At 42.5% G+C, this 27,844-nt stretch overlaps 1 protein-coding gene across 2 annotated transcripts in view; it reads right to left on the bottom strand.

Moving 5' to 3' along the window:
• ephb1 (EPH receptor B1) overlaps positions 1 to 27,844 on the bottom strand; it is a 184,737-nt gene that overhangs the window by 119,043 nt on the left and 37,850 nt on the right. For both annotated transcript variants that reach the window (XM_085389992.1, XM_085389993.1), the window contains exon 2: positions 10,428 to 10,492. In XM_085389992.1, the coding sequence (XP_085246118.1) occupies positions 10,428 to 10,492 (65 nt within the window). The remainder of the gene's footprint in view (positions 1 to 10,427; positions 10,493 to 27,844) is intronic.

The raw sequence follows: 27,844 nt of genomic DNA, 5'->3' as shown, positions 1-27,844 counted from the left end.
CACCTGTGCATGCTCACATATGCAGGTGCAGATATACAACACTCTCAGCCACTCAAATTTATGCCTGAGCACACACAATCTCACATGTGGAAGAACAAGAGAGAGTAAATCCAAACAAACATATTATGATGAGTTCCACTGCTTCTCCAAACCATCTTATGCACCTGCCACAACAATAGAGAGGGGCGCTTCCAAACTCTCCTCGTTATCTCACGCCGTCTGTCTCACGCCCCATTTTACGCTGCCTTGGTGGTCCCGAATCCTCAATGCACTACAGCTTGAGAAAAGACATTTAAATGTTTTTCACTACATTTTCCACAATTTCATAACACGGAAACACGGGGGAACTATAAAAACGGGTGGACACAACTGGGACATTGTTACCTTCAGTGATTCTTTAAGTCACTGAAGGTGAAAAATAAAAAAAAAAGAGTACATTTTCTGTTGGCATAACAGCAAATAAATGTACCGTGTTAAATCCACACAGCAAATGATTACCAGCTAGTCAAAGTTCTCGACAGCAAGTAGTTGAAGTATCCCACCGAGGATTTTATACATATTATATGTAAGATTATCTGGGTTAAAGACTAACTAGTAAACAAACTTGAATATTTACCGTTATCTGAGTTTGTTCCACAGATGCAGATATTTAAAGGTAAATGAATCAACCCTCTTTCTATTTCAAATTATGGGCTAATAATAAGCAGAACACTAACTAATTAATTAATAAATGGCATATATTTGCAACAATATTAACCATGCTATTACTGATTGCTATTACAGCTTTCCAGTCTATCATGTCCCCTTGCACACCAACCCCACCTCCACCCACCCACGCAATCACACAGACACACATAGCCCTCTCTTTCCTAAGCCCCTGACAATCCAACCAACCTGGCCTGCCTCACGACAGTTTACAGTACCCACAGCCTTCATCCGTACAGCCACTGCCACCCGCTGATCGCGGGTCCGACCCTCCCAACACCCACCCACCCTTCCTAGGATCTTCCTCTTAAAGCTTGGAGTCAAACTGTGACCTTCCTGACTCACACGAGTTAACCCAAGCATTCTTGAACACAGACACACACAAACACACAGCTGAATGTTGAGGGGCCAAAGGTTTGGCTTTTTTGCCCCATTCACACAGTTGATCCCTCACCCTCTCTCACTCCAGCTTCTTCTAATCCTCCCCCAAACCCCTTCCTGATCCCGGAGCCCCTCGAACATCACTATCACATTTCTTTTTTAGCCGTCTCTCTACTTTTACCCTCTCGCTGCCTCCATACACTCTCCTCTAGTTTCATCCACCCGATCCAAAATGAAAGCAGTCGTGCATCTCTGGTTCCCGTTTTACCAAAATTATTTTAAAAAAATAAAAAATAAATGGCATGAAGTTTAGTATCACATGACTTTGAATTCTCCTTCATTCACCTCACTTTTTTAAGTTACCAGACTAAAACATTTAGGTATTAATGTTTCTCCCAAGCTTGCAGATCTAACTAAATTAAACCATATCCCACTTTTAAAGAAGGTAGAAGATGATCTGGCTAGATGGAAATGTCTATCACTCATGGGAAGGGTTGCCGCTATAAAAATGATGGTCTTACCAAAAATAAATTATTTATTCTCAATGATCCCAACTAAACCGCCACAAGATTGGTTCAGATCTCTAGATTCATGTATGTCCAAATTCCTTTGGAAAAATAAACCCCCACGTATAAGCTTAAAAACACTACAAAAGACCAAGGATAAAGGAGGACTAGAACTGCCTAACTTTCAGCACTACTTCTTAGCCAACAGGCTTCAGTTTATCTCAGGATGGCTAAAACACACCCTCTTAGATGAACCTTGGCTAGATGTAGAACAAGCACTCTGCAATAATCTAGAGATCTCAGACCTACCATTTATCAGCTCAAACATCCAACGACATGAATGCTTTAAAAGCATCAACATCAGCTCTTCTCTGACAGCATGGTGGGAGTTTCTAAAATTGACGGCGTCTTCATTAATCCCATGCAAACGTACACCTATCTGGAACAACCCTGACATATTACAAAACAATAATATGATAAACTTTTCAGATTGGAGTGATAAAGGAATCAAATATTTAGAACATATACTAGAAGGAACAGAATTTATTTCATTTGACGGACTAGTTACACAATATGGGATCAACAAGAAAAGATTTTTAGAATATCAACAAATTAAATCCATAGTAAAAAAGAAATTTAAACCGGGTCAAGTTGAACTACAAACACCACCAAGTGTGGTTCAATTTCTTACTCTTAAACCCCCCAAATTACTATCCAAAATATACAGAATGCTTTCTAAAACAGATGAATCAATATCACTTCCTATTGCAAAATGGGAAGCGGATTTATCAGTTAACTTAGACCTAAACTTCTGTCTCAGATTTGCTTAAAAACCTTTCATCTAATTAGAAATCCCAGTCTTCAATTAATTCAATACAAAATATTACATAGAGTGCACTATACAGGTCATCGGATGTTCAAGATGGGCTTTACGTCTACCAACAACTGCTCACACTGCCAAACCAATTCACCGGACAATTATATCCACGCTCTTTGGTTCTGTCCACCAGTTCAGAAGTTTTGGCGCGAGATATGTGAAGACTTATCGAAGTGTCTGAAATGTAACATTCCAACTTCCCCCTTAGTGTGTTTGTTGGGCAGCTTAGATAATGTCACTTCAGAAAAGAATATAGCCCATATGGTTTTCACTGCCCTATGCATAGCCAAGAAAACAGTCCTCATGAACTGGAAAAATAAAAATAATCTTAATTCTAACCAATATAGAAATTATCTATTAGATTACATTAGTCTTGATACAGCCTCTGCCACCACATCAGATCAATTGCTCTGGGCTCCTTTGATCAGCTCCATCACCTAGTGGGGGTGGGGGGTCATAGTTTGGTCCCGCCTTCACTGTTGTGATTGGTGTGGGGGTAGGGACAGGCTTAGGGCGTCGGGGGGTTCCCCGGAGGCATCTTCCTTGGGGGGCTCAACCCGGGGTAGCGGTCATGTCCGGTTAGGGGCTCTGTTGGCTCTCAGGTGACTGTTTCCTCGCGGCTGCGTGCAGCGGGGCTAGGGGAGGGTCTGTGCTGACGGACGTGGGTTACTGACCTGGTACCCTGGCTGCCCCTGGGTGGGTCCGGGATGGGCGTGAGGTTCTGGGGGCGCTCCGTCTCTGGGCTGGGACCCGGACCGGGCCTCGGGGGGCTTGGGTCCTGGTTGGTGTGTTGCCGGGGTTGTGGGCGGGTGGGTGCATGGGGGCCCAGCCCTGGAGCAGGGTGCCGCCGGTGCATCGAGCCACCTGGGGGGCTCTTCAACTGGTGGGGGAGATTGTCACATCTTGCAGGAGCTTTCCTCTCCTCAGGAGCTCCCTCTGCAGGAGGGGGAGATACAGGAGAGGTGGAGGAAGATCTCAGCCTGGGTGTTTATTGTCTTATGTAGTCTGGAAGATGAGTGGATGGTGGGGTGGGTGCAGTTTTCTCTGTGGTGGGGTTGGGTGGACTGTCCCGGGCTCTGTGGGGCCGGGCGGCGCTGCTGCACTGGGCCCCGGTCTGGATGGGCCTGGGCCCCCTTTCCCTGGCGGGTCGCGGAGTGTGGGGGTGCCTACTGGGGTCAGCGGGGGAGCTGGCCCCAGGGAGGGGTCACTTGCCCCTCCCTTCCTTCCCTCCCCATCTCCAGCTGCCTCCCTCTTCCCGCTCCACCACAACCACCCACACATGCAGGGCCTTGGAGTAGGGGTATGTCACCAGGGTGCAGAGGAGGCTACCCCCCCCTCTGTCCCCTTCTGGCTGCCTCTGCCTCAATTTTATCCCACAACTTAGACATTCACATTACTCACACTCTCATTACACATACATATAGGATCTTGGGGGTGGGCACGATACACGGAGTCCAAAGTACCATCAGGGTGTACACCCCACCCCTGGCATCGTTGCCCACCTCTCAATTTTAAATACACATAGACATTGAGGGCTAGCAGGAGGGACCATGCGCTTACCTGCTGCTCTCTGGCAGGTAGCTCCAAGCCCTCCTGGGTTTTAAATGCACCTTAAAACACACATGCATCAACACTACAATGAGCGGGTGGAGGGAGGTTTGGAGTCTTCTCTCACCCCCATTCTCTGCGACCTGCTGGAGCAGGGGGGCTAGGAGGAGGAGTTGGCCGTCCGACTGCGGTCTGGAGTGTGGAGCCTTCCTGCTGCTGCGGAGTCGGGGCGGTCTGCCTCCCCCAACCGCAGGGAAAAGGGAAACACCACCTGGGTCTGGGTGCAGTTCCCCCCTCCAGGGGCGGGGGCACCTAGACCCGGTTTGTAGAGTACGCTTGGGGAGTGTGATCGTGTGTACAACGTCTCTTTATGTCTGTCTCCACGTTGGTTGAGTGTGGAGTAAGTGCATATGAGAGCATGAGGGTGGGAATGGATGTTTGTATCTGTGTGTGCCTGTATGTCTGTGTCTATATGTCAGGTTGGGTGTCAGGCGCCACCTCTCTGGGGACATCTCAGGCCCTCCAAGGTTTGGAGGCCTATCTCCCCCTACCACCACTTCCCCTGCCAGTGGCGGACCCCCTCAGACATCGGTGCGTTGGTGGTTCTTTGTGTCCGGGGATGGGCGTCCAGGTACACACCAGCTCACTCCTTGGCGGCCGCTTATCGGGGCCTGGAGCCTGGGGCTCGCTCGGGCCACTTCGGAGGTGGGGTGCCCCCGGCCTCTCGGCCTGGGGCTCGGTCACTCAGGCGCAGCTGGCTGCCGGCGGAGCTCACGGGCGCGTCACTGCAACTCCCCCTGGCTTCTGCTCCGCGGCTGCTGAGTGAGCCCTCATCTGGGACTCTCCTCAGCTCTTTCTGGGACAGTGGCGCGGCTGCCCCTCTGTTGGTCTTCCTTGGTCTCTTGTGTTCTGGGGGCCTCTGGATGTCTGGAGTTTTGATCTCCTCCACACCTGCTTCATGCCCTGGAGGACGGGGCTGTGGCCCCCCCACACCCTCTAGCAGATTATTACATGAAGGAACCTTTTAAAAAACAAAAAACAAGCGCGTCCATGCTCACAGGTGTACACACGGGTGATCACACCCACAAACTACACCCTTTTTGGCTCCTACCTCAAAGCACACTGTGTTCTGTTATCTTATGTGCTGCACAATAATGTTTAACAATTAGTATTTACTGTCATATTCCCATATATCATTGTGATGTTGTTTATTCTATTACTCTTGTTCTCTTCTGCTTGCTTTCTTTTTTCTTTCTCAGCAGGTGACCCAGGTGATTGATATATGCATTTTTTTTCTCTGCTCATTCTGTTGGTTTTTGTTTTTTGCCCTTCTCCCCCGTCCCTCTTCTCAGCTGTTTCTCTTTCCCTCTTTCTTTCTCCCCTTCTTTCCCCCAGTCAAGTCTGTCCCGTATTCAGTAAGTGAAAATAAAATAAACAATAAAAGGTGAATCAAATGGACCATTACGGCAAGGCTGGGATGGCAGCCTTCAAGTGTGCCTTGGACCACTCCACGACATTTTTTATGACCCTGTCTTGACATTTTAGACATCAGAATTTGGAGGCGCAGAATGCTTTTCATAGCTTTTACCTACTTTGTAAACATCACTTAGCTCCATTTTCAGATTGTCAGCCATCTACTTAGAGGAGCCCATGACTGCTGGCTCTTCAAACTCAAGGTCTGAGCCAAAGAATTTAACTTCTAAAGCTGTAATCAGTTGAAAATACATAATAACAGTACTTGACTTAGCATTCTTAGTTTGTCATTTACGGCTTAATGATTAAGTGACATTCTGAGACTTTACAAGAGGGAACTTTTTTTCCTTAATTTAATTAATTTAAGTTTATTTAGTTTAAGGGAGAAAAAGTAGTAATGCAATCAGAGTTGAAGAAATACTCACATTTTAATATACTTTTACTGCATGGTTGCCTTTTTGCATTCACCAAAGTCTAAATGTTCCCAACCTTTTTTCATGCGATTACACTCTTCACCATAAATTTAATTGGCTTAACACATTTTTTTTTAATTTACCTAAAACTTATTTTCTATTCTACTTTTTACTACAAGCTATATTCACCCATTCACAGCACTCTTATTCTATTTACTATCTTCACCCCTCACAACCTAAAGTATCTATTGGGCCGGCAATTTGTGTCACAGATTATTGCCCAAAGACACCAAAAAACTGTGTACTGGAGGAGCAGGGGTAATCAAACCACAAACCTTCCAATTAGTAGTACATCCCACTCTACCACTCAAGCCACAGCTGCCCCAGTAAAACCGAGAGACTGTTGAAAACTGGAACAGAAACTGTGCTTTGGTTAAGTCACTGTGTGTATATGTGTGTGTGTCATTGCTGTTCATGTCTGCTCTTTGTCGCATGGCCACAAGGTTGGGGGATACTTGCCTTTCAGGGACTCCATATTTTATTTATTGTAGGGCGTGTGCATAAGAGCAAGGCAGAGAGCAGAAGGAAAAGGGAGAGGAGAAAAGCATGAGATTGACGCATAAGGATGAAGGTGAGACAGAATGAGCAAAAAAAACTTTAGAATAGACATTTGAAACAATAAAAAAAAAATACTGTAGCGGAAAGGCACATGATGAAAGAATATTATATTGTTTACTCTCCACATTTTTATACCTTCCAAACTAACTTTCTTTATCCAGAAAACTGCTACCATACCACACTGCTGCTATTCCATTATATGTCTGCATGCCTAACTCTGATGTTCTTGCATTTACACAACTGGAACTAATGGCACTGCTTCTGGAGTCCTTCCGAATTAACCCTTTGAGTCAGCCAAGCACACAAATGCACACAGACACACAAATACACTGCTTAAAAACTCCTGAGGGGAAAGTTACTAAAGAAAATTAATGAGTTGTATCAAATAGCTCAGGAACCATGCAGTGTGTGCACTTTAACTCTTGTTGTGTGGTGTCAGAGAAGCAGTTGTTAAGGTTATAAAGAGTAGCAAATTGAGTGCCCAGTTACTGGCTGCACACACAGAGCTAAACTTAGTATACTGTATCTACATGACAATACTTTTCACACCCCTCAGGCTACAGTCTTGGTTTTAAGATTGGCATTTGCAATCTTTATCTATAGCTGTAGCTATGATTGATTCAGCTATGAAAAGCTGCAATAAAACATTGTTTTTGAAGGTTCAGGCTGTTGATAAATTAACTGCATGACACATAAAGAGGTTCGCCTGCAGCTCTCAGAGGTGAGGGTTTTACACGTGGGAATTTATCTGATATTGACTAAGTTATTACATCTCAGCTCGCACAGAAATCTATTAAAAACTGGATTTACATTAATTGTGTGAGTGTGCGTGATAATGAATATTTTCTCACAGTCATGCTGCATCTCTCACGCTCAAGGTCACGGTAGCTGCATAGTGTAATAAGTTCTACCAGTAAACAGTTTGTGTATCCGTCCTACAGCAGGCCTTTCCCTCCCTGAACCTTTACAATAGCAGCAGGATTGAACTACGCTCAACTCAGACAAGTCAGATATGTCTCTGTGTGCCTGGGGGCTTGCTAAACTGAATCTGCTTCGATAGTAACAGCACTGTAGAAGTCTAAACGCAACAAATCTCACTGGATTTTCTTTCTCTTTTCATATATAAAGATGTGACAATGTCAAGCTGAAAAAGAAATATTTTATTGCACATTAGCACATTCAGAGTTAAAAGTTTAGTATGAGACCAATAGCTCCTGTCTCAAAACAGTTAGAAATACTTTTTGTTTGTTTGTTTGCTTTCTTTTGACAAAGTGTGTAATTCCAAATCTCAGGCATAAAGCAGCGGATGAGTCTCACATGGGACATGTGTACAAGATACTCAATTTCGTGCATGCTCAAAAAGCACACAGCGGCGCAATCAAGTAGTCACTTTCACACCCACATCTACATGTTAATGACATGTTAGCATGTGGCTGTGATCATTCATCATGGTAAACCGCAGGGGAACCACCACAAAAATGTTTGAAATAAACCTAATGAGGCACTTAAATCACTTTCACCCAGCTGAACATGCCCAACTTGAAGAAGGGCAAAGTGGCTAAAGCTAAAGCTAACCAGAGCTCGCTCAGAGCTAGCCAGATGTCAGCAACCACAACCTGAGGCAGCGTGAGCCTCGGTATGAGCAGTAAAGGAATCAAAGCAGTTAAAAGGAAAATTATGGAGATGAGTGAAAAAGAGAAAAAGGTTGATGTCCTGTTATCTGGTAATTTTATAATTTAAAGGAAAATGATATATAGGCACCTGACACTTGTTTTGTTGTACAAATGCTCCTGCTTTGTTTGGGAAGGTAAAATTTGTCAGGTAAAGGTGGGTGTATAGCAACTTTATTATTTGCACCCCTCTATTTTTATTTAGAGAAAATGTTAAAGCTTAATAATTTATCTTATTTGGAAAATAAAATGAAGCATTTTATGGCTGTTTGGCTGATTATTGTTTTGGTGCATCAGTGAATCTCAAATCTAATGCATTGTTTTCTGTAGTTTTGGTCCAAAACAACCGGACTAATTATCCTTTAAAGCCATAAATACTTTTTGTTCACAGCTGGTAAGTGTTGGTTGCTGGGTCACTGCCTGCCTGTTCAGTAGAAGGGAACATTAAGAAAGGCAGAAATACAATTCAAATACACATGTAACATTTAACATGAATCTGTCAAAACAATTATTATTTTTGAACTGTTAGTGTTGTTGTGCTGCACCTTTGGTATGCATGTCAGATCTTATTAAGAACAGCTTTTAAACATATATCTGTTTTATGTGTGGAAAATGTGTTGTGTCTTTGCGATGGTCACCAGCCATATGTATGTAGGTCTCTCAGTATCTGTGGGCAGCTGATTTGAGGCTGCACATGAGACACAGCTCTATGTGCCGTGGCGAAAGCTATCAGTTTTTGGTAGGGCATGCTCGTATTACAAGAAAAACACTTGGCTTCGTGATCATTTTGATGGCATTACTACAGTTTGCACATCGTGCAAATGTTGCTAATGGTGAACACTGCTGTTCACCATTTGATCAAGTTGGTCTATAAAGTCTTGGAACGACTAGAGTTGCATTTATTTAAGCCCATAATATGTGTAGGTAGTAAATAGGAAGTCAGTCGGTTAAGCTAGAGGAAATCCTGGTCATGCTAACATCTGCAATCAGCTAATTTGAGATATCAGCTAAACATTTTTGAAGAAAAAAGGTATCTAACCAACATTTGTGTTTTAGCCGTTTGTGAAGAGAATATCAACAGCGAGGCAAAATTAAAAGTAAAAAGTAAACAAAATAAAAAATAAATGAATAAATCAAAAAGAGAGACAGAAACATAGAAGGGGATAATGACAGTTAACAATGGCTGTTATGCAAGAAAATGTACAAGTCCACTTGCTCCATCTGCCACTGGGGTTTTCTTGATTAATCATGAAGGAATTTGCGACATGGCTCATACCATAAGAGAAAAACAAACTGTGGAGACCACAATGAGAAGGGCTCACTCCAGATATTGTGCAGATGACAATATCACAGCCATACATGCAAACTCACACACACGAGGTTATTACAGGTTATTTTAGCTTGTATTCCTTGAGGAATACAAAAAACCCCTGCCACACTCTAATGCTTAAACAGAGTCAAAGCTCTGCTCGGTAGCAATAAAAGCTCCTTTTACACGTGTGTAAAATGCCTCATAAAGACCTAAAGACCCAGAAAATGCGGGAAACAGTCCTTTTCTATCCTGGATAGCTCCTGTAAGATTCATATCACTGTTGTGCTATGGAGCCTTTCATTGAATTATCGAATTACAATACAGAAAACAAGGTCTTAAAACGCTCCATTAGCATAACAGGGCAATAATACTGAGTTTCAATCAAAAAAGAGAAAAGAGGAATATTGTTCCACTTTGTTCCAGTTAGCCTCATTCCATTTCTGTGAGAATACCTAAAAGCTGCAGATAGTTCCCTTTAAATCTGAAAAGCCCTGAGCATTTTTTTTGTCCTCTTAGCTCCTCCTCCCTCTTTCATCCTAATACCTCCACTTCCCTGTATAAATGTATCATTACAGTATTATTATGTCTATGGTATCCCCCCCAGCCTCCATTTACAGGGACTTAGGTACTGTGTTCTGGGACTTAGGTGGACCCATTATGTTATTAAGTCATTATGAACCGGGACACAGAGAAAATAATACCCATAATGGGAGCTACATTGGGCACTGCTTAAGTCTATAACTATAACTCCCATCCTCCCTGCTTTCCTGCCTATTTGTCTGTCTGCCTGTAAACCTGTACGTGCTCTGTGTCATGTTACACATACCCAACAAAGCTATTTACCAGAAAAACAGAAAAATAGTGTGAAGTGAAACTTCTGATTTATTTAATTATGTAAACATGTGTTGGCAACAACGGGCTCACCCCAGAATTAGGATATGCTGTCCACCCCAGCTCAGCTGTGGCCACCCGAGTGTCCATCAAGGTCTCTGCAGCAAAGAAAGAAAAAGACAGAGAGAACCAGCGGTTAGCCACACAGAAGCTATTTTGAGTACCATCCCACACAGCTAAATTATATTCAAGCGCCAGTGATCGCTTGACACTCATTGATGAACAGAAAGCAAGAATCCCTACAGTGTTTCATCCGTCTCTGTTACTCTTCTGTTAAGACTAGAAACAAATCCTTGGCACTTTGCTGGAAGGAACCTCTGAGAGACTAAAAAAAACTCTTTGCATTGTGTTATCTCGCTATATACAAGGCAAGGCAAGGCAAGGCAAGTTTATTTGTATAGCACAATTCAACAACAAGGTGATTCAAAGTGCTTTACAGAGACATTAGAAACAAGAACAAATAAAAAGCATGATTTAAAATTGATTAAAACAAGCAAATAAACTAACTAACTAATTAACAAACAAACAAACAAACAAACAAACAAAAACAGTATATAAAATCAAAACAGATAAAATCAGAACAGTAGATAAAATCAGTAGTTAAATGTAAGTTTTGAAATTTAAGCTTAAAGTGTGGATTTGGTGCTTTATTCAAATGCAGCTGAGAACAGGTGAGTCTTCAACCTGGATTTAAATAAACTGAGTGTTTCAGCTGATCTGAGGCTTTCTGGGAGTTTGTTCCAGATATAAGGAGCATAAAAGCTGAATGCAGCTTCTCCGTGTCTGGTTCTGACTCTGGGAACTGATAAAAGACCGGATCCAGATGACCTGAGGGATCTGGATGGTTCATACTGGGTCAGGAGGTCATTGATGTATTTTGGTCCTAAACCATTCAGAGCTTTATAGGCCAGCATCAGAACTTTAAAGTCTATCCTCTGACGGACAGGCAGCCAGTGTAAGGACCTCAGAGCTGGACTGATGTGGTCCACTTTTTTGGTCTTAGTGAGGACTCGAGCAGCAGAGTTCTGAATGAGCTGTAGTTGTCTGACTGATTTTTTAGGTAGACCTGTAAAGATGCTGTTACAGTAATCAAGCCTACTAAAGATGAATGCATGGACTAGTTTTTCCAGGTCCTGTTGAGACATCAGATCTTTTATCCTTGATATATTCTTGAGGTGATAGTAAGCTGACTTTGTTATTGTCTTAATGTGTTTTTCTAAGTTTAGGTCTGCATCCATCACTACACCCAAATTTCTCGCCTGGTTTGTGGTTTTTAGATGTATAGATTGAAGTTCTCTGGTGACCTGTAATCATCCTGCCTTTGTCCTGCTTATATGTGTGCAAGTATTATGAAAGATAAGTGGGTATGTCGATACACTGTATGAGGTTTGCAGATGGCCTGGCAAAAAGAGTTGGCTTCACATATGAAGAAGGAGCCCTCCAAGGTTAGGCTCTGATGTATTTGCATCAGCTTTCCTTAACCTAAAGTTATGAAAACGCATATATCTGCAAGCCATAAAATGTTTTTTAATTTCAGATTAATTAGCTAATTTTCTAAACGCCTGCCAAAAAACATGATGACCTATGTTGGATAACTTTAGGCTACACAAAATGAAAGAGTAACACAATACAGCCTGAAAAAGGAAGAAAAAAGTACAGAGAAATGTTCAAGGATTGGATTTATCTTTGTTTGGACTTTTATTATACAACATGTCATATCTGGCCACATATCAGTGCAATATGAGAACACAGATTGCCCCCTTCCTAATCCTCAGGGACATAGCTTAGACAAATAAGTCTGGCAGCTCACACCAGAAGTTTATCAGCTCTTTTTTTGATTAATATCTGCCTTGCTGGTACATGATATGTTGCTCAAGGAAAGAAGAGAGAAATATGGCAGTTTTCACAAAGCGCTCACCTGCCCCTCTCCCTGCAATACAGATTTATAGAGCGATGGACTAACTGACATGCTGGCCTTAGCAGAGTAATGATAGATTGATAATTTCCCCTGTAACAGACAGTTTATCCTCGGTCCTAAAACATTAATATTACAGAGAGTGAACCAAAGGATATTTCACATTTTCCGATGTCCCCTGCCACGACATACACTCCATTGTGTTTGTTGTTTTGTGTTGTGTCCAGACAGATTAAAAACTGCGAGACAGAAGGGTGAATGGTATGCTTGTGTGATGATCTGCATTCTGTAGTAGACAAGCAGAAAGTGTGTGTGTGTGCAATTTTCATAGGAACTGTGGTCGTTGTGTGTTTGGCTTGGAGCTCTTCCACTTTCACAGCAAATGGTTGGCTAGCACAACCCACATGTGTTGTTGATAAGGGAGAAATCTCACTCTGATTAAATGCATAGACACAACGATGCCCTCTTTCAAGATTTCCAGGAGAGGTTCCAGCCCTCATCACCCTCCCTTTACCTACTCCCCCAGAACAAGCACGCACTCGCAGCTGCTGCTAATTTGGAGTCTCACTGAAGTCGCTGTGCATTTTGAAATCATTCCAAATGACGGAACACTCAAAGCCCGTCATCCGTGGTTCAAGAGCGTTGGTTAAAATTTTTTTAAAAACAAGTACATTGTGGTAAGGATGAGTGACAAGCCACCTGTAAGAAGAAAAGAGCCTTTTCATTCTCAATCTCTACTTACTGGGAGAAACTGTCCTCAGACATGAAACCAATTAGCCCCTGCACACACAAGCACTCACAATGCATGTTAGGACACATGCAGATGGACACCCGTTCTGCTCATGCACCAGCCAACTTAGAGAGCAATTTTCTGTGTACACCTACAGTGACAGCCTTGTTCACACCCGGCTTCCATCAGAGTATTTCAATTTCCCTAAGATCAGCCTTGCCTTGTCTAGTTTCCACAGCCAGCCAGCTCCAGCCTGCCTGCCTGCCTGCTTGTACGACTTGCTGTCAGCTGGGGAGATAGGAGCATGAAACAGCCCTCAGCGCCAGCCAGCATTGTGGGGACTGCCAAACCTTTCTCTGGGGAAATCACAGAAGCTTTAGTCAAATCACACAGGGTCTTGGTCGACCATTTTTTTTTCTATTTCCTTTTAAAATGGAAGGGGGAGGGTTGGGGTTGGAGGGGATTCGGTCTAAGATAGGATGCGGAAACGAAAAAAAAAAAAAAAGGTCAAAGGCCCAAGGGAGGGGTGGATGAGCAGAGTCATGTGGTCTAATGCCTACCATTAGCAGAATATCAAAGTAGCGGATGAGTAAATGGAGTATGCTAAGTGGTGATTAGCAACGGGGAGGGGCTCGAACAGCCATCATGGCATTGCTCGCACACCTGTCCACTGGCACTGGAGATTTTGAAAATGTCCCTTGTGTATGTGCATGTGTATGTGTATGTGTGGGGCTTTTAAATGAGCACTTCTGTGAACTGTTCATCCATTAAATGATAAGTGGATTTGAATAGTTTCATTATAAAATCAACTTAATTACACGAAACATCTCTTCGAAAAAGAGGAAACATTGTTTTTTATTGCTGAAATTACAAGTTATCTAAATAGCCTAAGGTTACACACTAATTAAATTTTGGTATAGGTATTTTTTAAATTTATTTAATATTGGGTAATATTGGGTAAATAATAAACAATTAATCTGTTAGTTTAATTGGTTATTATAATGAGTTTTAGTTTCAGTTGATTGCCTGTTTCTCTGTTGCCCCTGTAATGGAGTGGCGATCTGTCCAGGGTGTACTCTGCCCCCCCACCCCACCCCCAACACAAACACAATACAGTATGGAGTGCAGTTAAAAACAATACATTACTGAAAATTGCATTTCAAGGACCCGGGATGTTTATTGTCTGTCTAGAAGCTTAATGTTGGGTTACTCCTTAGCATTGTAAAAGCAATTAGTCGTCCACGCACTCCAAGTTTATAGCAAGTCATTTGCAAGGCAAGGAAAGGACCTTGCCATGTCCCTAGTGTTTGGAAGGTAGCCCAGTGTGTTTTCTTCTGTATTCATATTCTGCTATGTCAGCTCCACCTGCAAGCTCCACTAAATTAAGACCAGGCAGTTTCACCAGTAGTTGAGTCTTTGTGAAAATTGTTAACATGGAGAGATTAATGTTAACTAAGCAGCCACGGCTCATAAATCTATTGGAAAACAATGGCTTGTAGGTGTCGGCGTCACCAGCCTTAAATACATTCAAGGATCCATAAGGCTCGAGGCTGTATTGCAACTGCATCACAGAATATTAGTTACCCTTTATCATACAATGGATGTAGGTTGGATAACACTGCAAGAGTACCAGTCAAAACCCAAAAGTCGCAAGCCAAAGCCAAGACTCAGATGAGGCCTTGCAGCTCCCAATCCCCGAGAGCACAGCTCCTTCTTATTAGCAGCAAGTGATAGATCAATACCAAATGGTAGGTTCTGGAAGCAGCCTACCATTTGGGGCTAGAGAAAGGGAGGGAGAGAAATGAAAGAGTGAGAGAGACTACATTAAACATTGATGGGGCTCTGCATTATAGATCGATAAGGCAGCTCTCTTCGCACAATTACACGTCAGCAAGCAGTCGCATGACACATCGCATAGACACGCATGATTACGTGGAAGTTGTACACACTAAAGAACATCAATAGAACGGGAGTTCAGTGAAGGAACAACAGCAAAAATGAATTGGCCAATCTCTCTGCCCTCTTTTAGCTCTCATGCATGACTTTAATTCTACGCTTTAAAAGTCAGAATGCCAACATGTCTGTGTAATTCCCTCCTTTGCAGCCAATCTGAGACTGTATGGCCACTAGTCGATACAACATGTGCCGAAGTGCCTCTCTGAAGCTTCCTGGCTCCTCAATCAATACAGCAGGCCATTCTCCACGGATTTCCATTCTCTTTCCATCTTTTACATTCATCTATTCTTTAGCCTCCCCCCACTCCCCAATGTCCTCCTGTTCAAGGATGCTGGTATACTTTGTAATTCAATGAGACAATCACGTCCAGATGCAGGATGCAAAGCTTTAAGGGTCTTCTCTTTGTGACTGTAGCAGCAAAGCGAAAGAAGATCTGAGGCCCTTGGATGACATTATGTAAGTGGGGTTTATCTTTTCTTGGGGGGATGGAATCAAGATGGTCGGATAAAGAATAAAAAAGAGGGAGAAAAAAAGAAGACAAATAGACAGAAAGACGGAGATGAAAAACCAAGTGGAGAAATCAGCGGGATTGGAATGAGCACTTAACAATGATGAAACCCCATGGTAGCCTGCTGAGCCTGGCATCTTAATACAGAGCTGAAAACAAAGTGACAAACAAACACGAACGAAAGATGCTGCATCTCCCAAACTAATCAGCCGTCCACTCAGGGGACTTATGAATATAAAAAGAACGTTTTGACAGAGTGAAGTATTTTCCGAACAAATCATGTGGAAGTGTCTCACGCAGACAGACACCACTTACCCGCTGCATCCCTGATTTCGAAAGAAAAGACCGCTTCACGTCCAGCATGGTTAAGGCCATTTAGCAGATTTGGAAACTGCAGTTATGGCACAGTACTGCTTCAGGGGGAAGAAGAATATAAAAAGGCAATATCTGATTGAGTCACCATGTTCAACAAAGAAGACAATCCATACAAATACAGATGTGAGACTTCTCTACTCCGTGCCACACTAAAGCTCTGTCACTCATACTGAAGGATTTTTACTTTAAATAGAAGATACAGAACAGGCAACTGAAATGCATCAAAAGAAATGTGTTACTTCAATGTCCCCCTGAAGACAGAAATGACAATGTGACTAAATTTGAAAACTGAAGGAAAAAAAAAGAAAAAATCTGCCAGCCTCCTCCGAGACATTAGCGCGGAGTGATGGGATACACAAGTCCTGCATCTTCTGAGCCACAGACTCCATTAAACGAACAGGCTCACAAATTACAGATTGCCCACACTCATACACACAGATTTAGTAATAGCGCACCTGGCTAACAGTCACTCACGACGGCTGTGTGAAAATATAATTTTCGCTCCGTGGAAGAAGAGCAGACACGTATGAAAGACAAAAGAGAGAGAGTCTAGAAGATAAAGATGAACAGGGCAGCACAAGGCAAAGTGTGCTCAGCAGCAGCTGTTGAGAAGAATGTCTTGTAAGAGCAGAAATTTAATAAACACACAGCATCTGAAGAACCTGATGAAATTATCCTATCATCACAGGAAGGTGACATTACCTTGGCCTCGCACATCTGGGCTGCTGTGTCGCATTCAATATAAGATTCAACCTTGCGGCACTTGGTGAGCAGCCACATTCTTTCCCCGCTGTTACCGGTTTGTAATAGAGTTGTTATGGTATTGAAGCAGGAAAACACAACAGCCCCCCCTGAGGCAGGCTTGGCAAATACAGACAGGTACATGGTCAAACAAAGGCTATACCAACACCAAAGTCTCATGCATCTGATCATATCTTAGTGGTCAGTCTGTCACTCAGCTACCTGCATAATGTAGGAACAGCACATTTATACACAAGCCCCCACGTTGCACCTTTTCATCTATTCTTCTCCCTCTTTTCCTTTCTTTCACTCTTTTCTCTTCCCTCGCTTGGTCAGGGGAGAGAGGTTAGGCACATCATTTGCATTCATTAACATTACATTAGCAGACAGAGTGATCTTTAGAAACCAGGCTGCCGGAGAGTGTCATCTTTAATTCATCATAACCCCACCACCTACCCACCCACCCTTCCGCTTTCTCTTTACCTCCACCTTCTTCTCTCTTTTCTTCCCTTTTCATCCACCCATCTCTCCCTCGTTCCTCTCGTCCCTTAATCTCAGTGCATCATTTATCCCCCTCATCCCTGCAACTTTCTTCACTCTCCATTTAACACCGTCTTTCATCTCCTTCACTTTAGCCATCTCTGTTTACCTTTACACTGCCACAGAGCTGTCTGTATTTTGCTCTGCCTCCTGTTAATGACAGGCTACCGGGAAGGGGTTCGAACCCTGCCCCTGCGTAAGCCTTTTCAATATAGGAAGGAGAAGAGACGCGCCCAAAAAAGACCAATATACACATCATAAGCATCAGTCTGGGAGACAAGACTGAGCTGATGATCTCTAGGCTTTATTCAGGGTTCTCTGGCATAACCTTATGACCCGAGCTTATTCTAAAAATAAAAAATAGCTTCCTAACAAGCTCTGCTTGTATTTGTATCTGTACAAGTGCATCTTAAAAATTTCAATAATATGATTTTACATTAGTTACACTTTTACATATTCTATATTTTTCACATGTAAAATGAATTATGTCAAACTATTTTTATTTTACTTGTCATGATTATGGGTTCTAGCTCATAAAAATGAAAAGCACATGAAATCCACAGCATTATCTAATGCCTAAAAGTAATAATTAAGGGAAAAAAATCTTAAATACTAATAACTGATAACAAGATTAAACCTAAATCATTTTGTCCTCACAAAACTGCCCAGGATCAGATTTCCTATAGCAGCAGACCAGCAGCAGTGACCAAGCAATAATCCAGATGGAAGCAGCACTGCCCTCCCACAATCATCACAATACTCATTACTGCTGATATTGCCTCAGCCAGCCTGTCTGCTTTTAAGAAACCTGGCAATTTGCTGCAGTAAAATGAGGTAATTACAACTCTTATCAAGCTCCTCACCTCACAAAACAGCATTTAGAGAGAGGGAGACTACTCTCCGATGGTTCACTGGCTGTGGAACAAGGCTTTGGCTGGCTTCCCAATCACTCAGCCACACCCACTCACTGTCATTTATTCTATTTGCAACTCCTGCTCCTACCCACTCTCCGTTGCTTCCAATAAAAGCATTTCAGTGGAAATTTGATCACTTTATTGACACAGCTGGATAAAATTTACTCCGTCAGTCCCACTAGACTAAAAGTTTGATAAGGCTTACGTGAGTCACAAGGACACAAAGAAAATGACTTTCCAGCACAAGAACTGCACAAGGAGATTCCTTCCTAGTACCAAAATGGAAAATAGGAAAAATTAAATTCTGCAAAACTCTATGTTGGAGGGCTAGCACAGAGAAAATTGCAATTTAATAGTTTCCCATAAGGAGAATGAGTCTACTCTATAGTTTTGACATTTCTAACCTTCACATGAAAGTCAGAAGTTAGCTCTAGCTTACTGTCATCACTTCTCCTGCCTAGAGACACAATGAGCCACAGAGAAGTACCATGCCCGGGTCACACTGGGATTGCGTGAGGCTGACATTTACCACTATAAGTTATAGCTAATGGGCTATTCAGAGTGAGTAAAATCATCTGTGTTTTTCAAGTCAACCAGGAAGTGCTGAGTGAACAGAATTATGTCATTCACTGAAACTCCCAGTGCAGTCCCCCTCACTCTAATTAGGACAGTAAGAATTACCAATTAGTGAGGTCCTGCATGTGCTGGAATACAGTCATGTGAAAATGAAAGAAAAAAATAAGTAGACTCTTACTGTTTATATGGCAATTAACAGGGCAAGTAGCTGCCAGCTAATCTAAGCTATTCTAGCAATCGAATTCACCAGGTTAACTTCTACAAAAGCAACATGGACATTGAGGTGTGTGAACATAATGCCTTCCCAGGACATCCTAACAAATTAACCTGAAGGCAACACAGTGTAATACTTGGAAAATTTACAAAGAACCCAAGACCTAAGTAACCTAGTGACCTCTGCAGACCTCAGTAAGCATGTTAGACGGTACAAAGACTGACAAGTATGGCCTTTTTTCTTTCTCTCTCTCTCTTTCTCTTTTTTTTTTTTTTTTTTTTACAAGGCTTGAAGAACAGTGTCTTCTCTCCAAACTGAACATGGCAGCACAGATAAGGTTTGCAACGTCACACCTGAACAAACCACAGTACTTCTGGAACAATGTCATGTTCATTTAGTGCCTGAAATGTATTGTTGAAATTTTCTAGAGCTAGTACATTCCCGACCTACAGTATTGTTTGGTCTGTGATTTCACTCTGACACTACAGTGGTTGCTAGGCAACGTGATGACGGCATAATATATCACCCATAATGAAAGTTTTGTGGATATAAATTAGATCAGATTCTTGTGAAATTACACCGATATGATGCTTTTATAAGGTGTTACAGGCACACAACAAATTCTAAATGGGTCCTGGTGGCTGGTAGGAACATGATGACAACAAAATACCTGACACAGATGTACCTGGTTTTGACTGCACTGGCTTAACTCCTGATCATGTAGTAGCAAGTCTGCGACACGTATATGTGTCCTGCAACTTATGAATAACGGAAAACAAAAGAACAACGTGCCTTTAGTGATAAGCAGCAGCACATACAGCAGTCGGATGAATAAGATAAGATAAAGACACTTTGCGTGATGGTGTCAGTACCACACCGCTTTAAAAGGCAATTTTCCAAATGTTTGCCAGTACACATTTCATACATTGCTTTTGCTAAGGCTTAAGTGTATGCTGAGCAAATATGACTACCATCTCACAAAGTGTTTGTTATCTGCAGTCGTGGAGCTATTAATGTAGATGGGTGCTGGAATGACTCCCAGAGAGTTTCCATACACTAGTACTCCTCTTTTCTCCTCCCCAGGAGTGTTGTTAGCCCGCGTGTCCCCTGGCAGCTCACTTGACATAATGAGGCTGACAGACCTAAACAAACTCAGGTGGAGAACAGGGGCAGAGAAAAAAATATCAAGTACAGTCATTGGAGATGGACTAATGAGGTGAGGTGAGCAACCTGCTATGTCTGGCAAGATGTACGGCTACTGCTGTAGTGTCTGTGGCTTAATGTGATAGAGCATGAGTCATAACACTTCTTTGTTTCCCGTCTGTTTTCCTATCATATTCTTTATTTCCTTTTTTGCCTGTTTATGCTCTGCTGTACTCAGACGCAGTTCTATAAAGGCATAGGGTGATAACTGATTGAAAGAAAGTGCACTGTACCATCTCCTTTTTTCTCCCCTTTATTCCTTCTTTTCTTCTCTTTATCTTTTGGTTCTCTGTCCCTCTTTCTCTCTCTCTCCCCAGGTGTGCTGGTCGCTGGAGCGACCAGGAAGTGCTGAGTGAACAGAATTATGTCATTCACTGAAACTCCCAGTGCAGTCCCCCTCACTCTAATTAGGACAGTAAGAATTACCAATTAGTGAGGTCCTGCATGTGCTGGAATACAGTCATGTGAAAATGAAAGAAAAAAATAAGTAGACTCTTACTGTTTATATGGCAATTAACAGGGCAAGTAGCTGCCAGCTAATCTAAGCTATTCTAGCAATCGAATTCACCAGGTTAACTTCTACAAAAGCAACATGGACATTGAGGTGTGTGAACATAATGCCTTCCCAGGACATCCTAACAAATTAACCTGAAGGCAACACAGTGTAATACTTGGAAAATTTACAAAGAACCCAAGACCTAAGTAACCTAGTGACCTCTGCAGACCTCAGTAAGCATGTTAGACGGTACAAAGACTGACAAGTATGGCCTTTTTTCTTTCTCTCTCTCTCTTTCTCTTTTTTTTTTTTTTTTTTTACAAGGCTTGAAGAACAGTGTCTTCTCTCCAAACTGAACATGGCAGCACAGATAAGGTTTGCAACGTCACACCTGAACAAACCACAGTACTTCTGGAACAATGTCCTTTAGACAGATGACACCAAAGTATAGATGTCTGGCCACAATGCACTGCACCACATTTGGAGAAAACCAAATACACCAGTCCAAACACTTTACACCAGTGGTGGGGTGATAAAGGCGGGGGTTATTTGAGCTCGTGTTGCAGCCAGAGGACCTGTGCTCCTTGCATTGAGTTGACCACAAACTCCAAAGCCAAAGTATTGTTGAGTTAAATGTGAGGTTATCTGTCCAACAGGTAAAGTTTGTCCCAAATAGGGTCATGTAACGGGGCAATGAACCCAAGCAGACCAGCGAATAGTTGAAAAAGAAAAGAATCAAATCGTTGGAATGGGCAACGAAAGTGCAGACCTCAATTAAATTGAAATGCTGTGTTGGGACCTTAAATGACAAAAATGTCCACAAACCTAAAGGAACAGAAGCAATGCAGTAAATATGAGTGGGACAAAATTCCTCCAAAAATGAAAAAGTCATAATGAAAAGGATTACTCCAAGTTATTGCTGCTAAAAATCTTTCTATAAGATACCCAATCACAGGTTGTACTTGGTGTTTTACAGATCCCTGTGAAAAGTTTCTTTTTCACATGAATGTATATACATTTATCTGGATTGTGATAGAGGAATCACAACGTGTAAAACTGTTAAACTGAGATAAATGCATGAATTAATAAACTTCAATTGTTTACAAAGGTTGAATGATAATACAATGTGAGTCCCCTAGTTGCCTTTTATAACAACACAGAGGCTAGTAGGGCAACGCAGGAGATAGAAATGAATGTCCTCGTCTGCCACACTGTAATACACTTGAACTGAGATAACCATCCTGTAATATGCAGAACCAATATGAAGGGCAGAGAGAAACTGTGAGATACAGAGATGAAGGAAAAAATAAAGTGGATAGTAAGACAAGAGTGAGAAGGAGCAAGAGGAAGGAGGAAGGCGTTCGCTATTCATAAAAAGAGAGATACTCGGAGAGACACTGTGACGGAGAGCATGTCATAAGGCAGTGCTGTGTGTTATCTTATCTAGAAATTGATCTAACCTTAGCTGAACAGTGGAGTTGGATCATTTCTTGGAAACCACACTGTTTGTGTCTTGCAACCAGCATAAACAAAGACGCTCTGTCTCTTTGTGGTTCTTGTAGTATTCATATTCAATAAAACACACACAGTCAAGACCGTCTCATCCAAACGTGGGCACAAGCATCCCGCTAACAGCTGAAAAAAGTTCATGCATAACCTATTGAAAAAAGTATGCACGCACTAAAATGTTCTCCCAACACCCAAAACAGCACAGCTCTGCTGCTCCTCCCGTCAGGACACTGCTAAACCTCCATTGTATAACTAAAACTGTGGGTGCCATCTGTCTGAGCAAAGGGACAATATCAGGGCTTTCTAAAAGGAAGCACAAATTAAGACAATACAGAAAGTCCTTTATTTCCTAAAGATTAGGTTAGTACATATTCACTTATGCTACTGGTAGTTTCTCCCCAATTTTACGAATGAGGCCATGCACCTCTGTCAGCCTGTGTTTAATGGGGGGAGCCAAATACCAGCTAGCAATATCTTATTAAATCCTGTTGTTAACCGTGTTTGGATGTGCCACAAAATTGACCTGTGACTCTTCGATAATTCCCCTATGGGTAGAGAGGAAAAGAGTCAGAAAATCGTGGAGTCAGACAGAGAAGGGACCTTGAGGGTTTGATGTCGTGCTCTCACTCCATCTCATCTGTGGCAGTAAAAGAACGACCTTCAACCACCTTGAACCCACTGGAGCTGAATTTCAATAAAACTCAAATTATCACCCGTGCCCATGGGGCTTGGGAAAAGCACTAAGCTTAAACTGACTGCACGTATAAGACGATTTAACAGTCATATGGAGGTGTGAGTGAGTCAATCATATGACACACTTCTTTTTCACACTGAGGAGTCTCAGCGGTAAGCGGTGGTTACTGTACCCTGCCGGGAGAGGATGCCACTGGGATGGATCACTGATTGTTTTCCATGTGACTAAGTGTGTGTATGGAGGGGGGGGGGGGGTTAGATCACCTGAAAGCACATATGCCAACATGCGACCGGGAAAGGGTTATTCAATTTATCTGTGTTCTCCCTTGACCGATGTAGTGAGATGCAGGTAATTGATGCCTCAGTTTGGTATTCCCTAGCCATGTGCTCTCCACCATGGGGACGTTGCTGGCTAAGACGGTGTGAATGAGAGAAATCGTGTGGTGTGATCTCACTCCCTTAACTGCGAGTGAGGTGTTCTTTGGGGATCTCGTTAGTGCAGCTCTACTACACATACACACACAGTCTCAACACCAACAACATACATACATAAGCAGTGAATACATCCCAGGAGTGAGCTAAACCACTAGCGATGGTGACCGTGGACATCCGCAGGTGGAGTTCACCTCTCGTTCTCCCCCTTGCTGCCTATCCCCATAAAAACGCCAGTGGCCTATCCAATGCCTCCGAGCAAACACAATCCTTTCCATTAAAAGCGAACACTAAATCCACCTTCTTGCAGCATATGCTCGCATGCCTGAGGACGTCTATATATTTTTGGAGATGGGCTTTGTTTTTCCTCCAGGGCTTTGCTGGAGTTTGGATTCAGCAGTGTCGGCGTGTACGAAAGAAAATAGTCCTAAGGACAAAAGAAAAACTTTCAGCAGAGGATCTTGACCTTACAGCGTGAGTCTGACATAGGTGGGTTGAGATTCTCCAATCTATAACAAGAGAGAAGGATGGGGAGAGGGAGGAAAAGAGATCATTTTTACCTTTGGGGAGTGAAAGTGAGAGAGACCTTTTTTTGAGTAGGCCTATATTTGTCTGAAGATCTCTCATACTGCAGAGGAAAATGGCGTGTGCCCTCTTTGCTTTCCTCCAGAGGTGGGGAAGAACGTAAAAAAAAGAGGAAAAGGCTTATTCTCTTAGCTCCCAGGAGAAATATGTGTTTGATGTTCTTCCATTTGATGGTGCCGTTTTTATGTCCACCATCAATGTGCCCATTCTTTTCTTTTGTTTTCGTTTTTTTTTAATCAGTTGTAAGTAAGTATTTATTTTTTTTGTATCTCGCTCTTCCTTCGCAGAGTCACTCTGAATGCTAAGCCACAGCTCAGTAAAACACTGAGCTCTTCTGGGAGAGAAAATGTCATTTCATACACATTACATTCAGTCTGTTATGCCACGGGGAGAGTGTGGGTAATTTTGATCTTGTACTACAAACACACACAGATACATGCACACGCTGAATCTGACCTCATCTCACTTGGAATCCAGGACGCTTGAGCTTTGGCCCACAATGCAACCTCAAATGTCACAGCTGTCCAGTGACACTAGTGGGGAGTGCAAACATCAGCCATCCCTCTGGCAGTCCCAATAGTAGCAATGCCAGCACTAGCTGAATGTAACATTTTCTTTTTTTTAAATATTTTAATCTCGCCATTTTGGATCTTCCAAGCCTTCTGTTGATTGCTAATATAACAGAGACAACATTGGGTGGATCATTGGATGATCTTCAGAATGTAGCATGACAGACTGTGGTTACCATCGCAGCTAAAAATCTTCCTGCCAGAGGGAAAAAAAAAAAGAGCTTCCAGGCTGAGCTTTACTTGGCATTCCCACCAGATGAGGCCGTTTACTGCTGTGCTCCAGGAGTCAAAGTGCAACACTCTGCTCGCTGTGCTGCAACCGCACAGCTAAAGAGCCGAGATGCTTCGTTAAATATGTATTCGCCACAGACACATTTTAAGCACTTCCCTTTACTTCAAACGTAAGAGGCGGCAGCAGCAGAAACTTGCTAACTGTGCACTTTGCGCACTCGAAAACACAGATTTACTAATGGCCACATGCAAATGTAAATACAGGCGGCACACACAGCTTGCACAGCTGTAAATGTTGATCCGAGCTGTTAAATTGTTTCACCACTTCAGTGCCACCGGGTCAGAATATATGCAGGTGTCTGTCCAGGGCACAGATGTGGTTATCAGCTTGTAGTGGAAATTCACAAAGTGGTTTCCAGGTGTTTGGAGTGAAGAGGACTTACTGAAGACCTACTGTATTTTAGATAAATTCATAGAAATTCTACACATTTTGGGTATGCTGCGTGTAGAGGAGAAAGTCTATACAAGTAGAATTTGGAATTTTATTGGATTTGTGTACAAACAAAAATGTCAAGAAAACGCGATAAACTCCATCCATCTTGTGTCATTTTACTTTGAATACTCATTTAAAATTATCGGGCCCTGGCAGATGGAAATAAATGCCCTAATCATAAGTGGCAATATATTGATGATTTTAAGCTTTAAGCTTTGGTTCAGAGGAAGTAGAAAGAGTATGTTTTCATTACCATCCATCCATCCATTCGCTTCCACTTATCCTTTTCAGGGTCGCGGGGGGCGCTGGAGCCTATCCCAGCTGTCATAGGGCGAGAGGCGGGGTACACCCTGGACAGGTCGCCAGTCTGTCGCAGGGCTAACACATAGGGACAGACAACCCTTCACACTCACATTCACTCGCACATTCACACCTAGTGGTAATTTGGATTATCCAATTAACCTATCCCCCCATGTTTTCATTACGTTAAGCAAAAATGTTGCTTGTCACCCTGAAGAAATGAATGCACGGCCCAAAGGAAACAGATTTTTTAAGGTTGTATTTCAATATTTTTGCTCTCTTTCGCTCACTCTCTCCCTCTCTTTCAGACACACACACACACACACACACACACACACACACACACACACACACACACACACACACACACACACACACACACACACACACACACACACACACACACACACACACACTTTATATAAAGTCAACCACTGTTATGCCAACAATAATGATGATTCACTTATTTCCCCTGTGGATCTTGAATAGGGTGGAAAAGCATTTCAAGCAATAAACACTAAAACCTTCCACTGACATCCATACAAATGAGTGGATCATAAATTCTTCCAGGCAAGCTTCTTATTCAACAGCAAACATTACTATCTCAAAAATGAAGTTATTTTACTGCTAAATTAATAAATGATATCATAGTTCTGCTACATTTTTAGAAAGTCTAAAAGAAAGCAGTAACTGGTTAGAGCAGTGAAGCTGACTCTAAAACATTTTACTTTTAAATGCTTTCCCAGTAATTATCAGTGCAGTTTGTTGTGATATATAATCAACACTGGATTTGTGTAATAACAGAAAAAAAAAAGCTTCTCTTCATTTAGTGCCTGAAATGTATTGTTGAAATTTTCTAGAGCTAGTACATTCCCGACCTACAGTATTGTTTGGTCTGTGATTTCACTCTGACACTACAGTGGTTGCTAGGCAACGTGATGATGGCATAATATATCACCCATAATGAAAGTTTTGTGGATATAAATTAGATCAGATTCTTGTGAAATTACACCGATATGATGCTTTTATAAGGTGTTACAGGCACACAACAAATTCTAAATGGGTCCTGGTGGCTGGTAGGAACATGATGACAACAAAATACCTGACACAGATGTACCTGGTTTTGACTGCACTGGCTTAACTCCTGATCATGTAGTAGCAAGTCTGCGACACGTATATGTGTCCTGCAACTTATGAATAACGGAAAACAAAAGAACAACGTGCCTTTAGTGATAAGCAGCAGCACATACAGCAGTCGGATGAATAAGATAAGATAAAGACACTTTGCATGATGGTGTCAGTACCACACCGCTTTAAAAGGCAATTTTCCAAATGTTTGCCAGTACACATTTCATACATTGCTTTTGCTAAGGCTTAAGTGTATGCTGAGCAAATATGACTACCATCTCACAAAGTGTTTGTTATCTGCAGTCGTGGAGCTATTAATGTAGATGGGTGCTGGAATGACTCCCAGAGAGTTTCCATACACTAGTACTCCTCTTTTCTCCTCCCCAGGAGTGTTGTTAGCCCGCGTGTCCCCCGGCAGCTCACTTGACATAATGAGGCTGACAGACCTAAACAAACTCAGGTGGAGAACAGGGGCAGAGAAAAAAATATCAAGTACAGTCATTGGAGATGGACGAATGAGGTGAGGTGAGCAACCTGCTATGTCTGGCAAGATGTACGGCTACTGCTGTAGTGTCTGTGGCTTAATGTGATAGAGCATGAGTCATAACACTTCTTTGTTTCCCGTCTGTTTTCCTATCATATTCTTTATTTCCTTTTTTGCCTGTTTATGCTCTGCTGTACTCAGACGCAGTTCTATAAAGGCATAGGGTGATAACTGATTGAAAGAAAGTGCACTGTACCATCTCCTTTTTTCTCCCCTTTATTCCTTTTTTTCTTCTCTTTATCTTTTGGTTCTCTGTCCCTCTTTCTCTCTCTCTCCCCAGGTGTGCTGGTCGCTGGAGCTAAATGATGAACAGAACCACAGTGTCTGCTGTCTCTAATAGGGACATTATGCAGGAGGATGGGAGAAGCACTCACACCAGGCTCGTAAATCACGTAGACTCCTGTAGAGAGACTCACTGCAAGGCCTCACTGCTCCACTAACCCCGCAACAGATACACAAATATAAACTGAAAATCTACTCAAACACACACCCATGCACATATGCAAACACATATTGCGTATTTGCATACATAGACACGAGAATACAAATTAACACACTCGCGCAAGTGTGCACTTGCACTCGTGCCGTGACTGCACACTCCATTTACCTGACCCCCAGTGCGCAGTCACCATTTGCCATGTAACTACTGAGACAAAATTCACTTACATCTGTCCAGTGACAGCACCTCTGTAGGACAGTGTGCCACACCAAGAGCTTGTGTCAATGTGATTGAAGTTTGACAGAGGACTTAAAGCATTATTAGTGCTCCCTGTCACAGCCCAGCTCACACAGAGGCCT

This window comes from Rhamphochromis longiceps, linkage group LG18 (genome assembly GCF_057381845.1).
Source record: "Rhamphochromis longiceps isolate RC_006_pf linkage group LG18, R_longiceps_female_GT1.1, whole genome shotgun sequence".
Taxonomy (NCBI): domain Eukaryota; kingdom Metazoa; phylum Chordata; class Actinopteri; order Cichliformes; family Cichlidae; genus Rhamphochromis; species Rhamphochromis longiceps.
The sequence above is the reverse complement of the archived record's forward strand: the minus strand, read 5'-3'. Positions and strand labels throughout refer to the sequence as shown.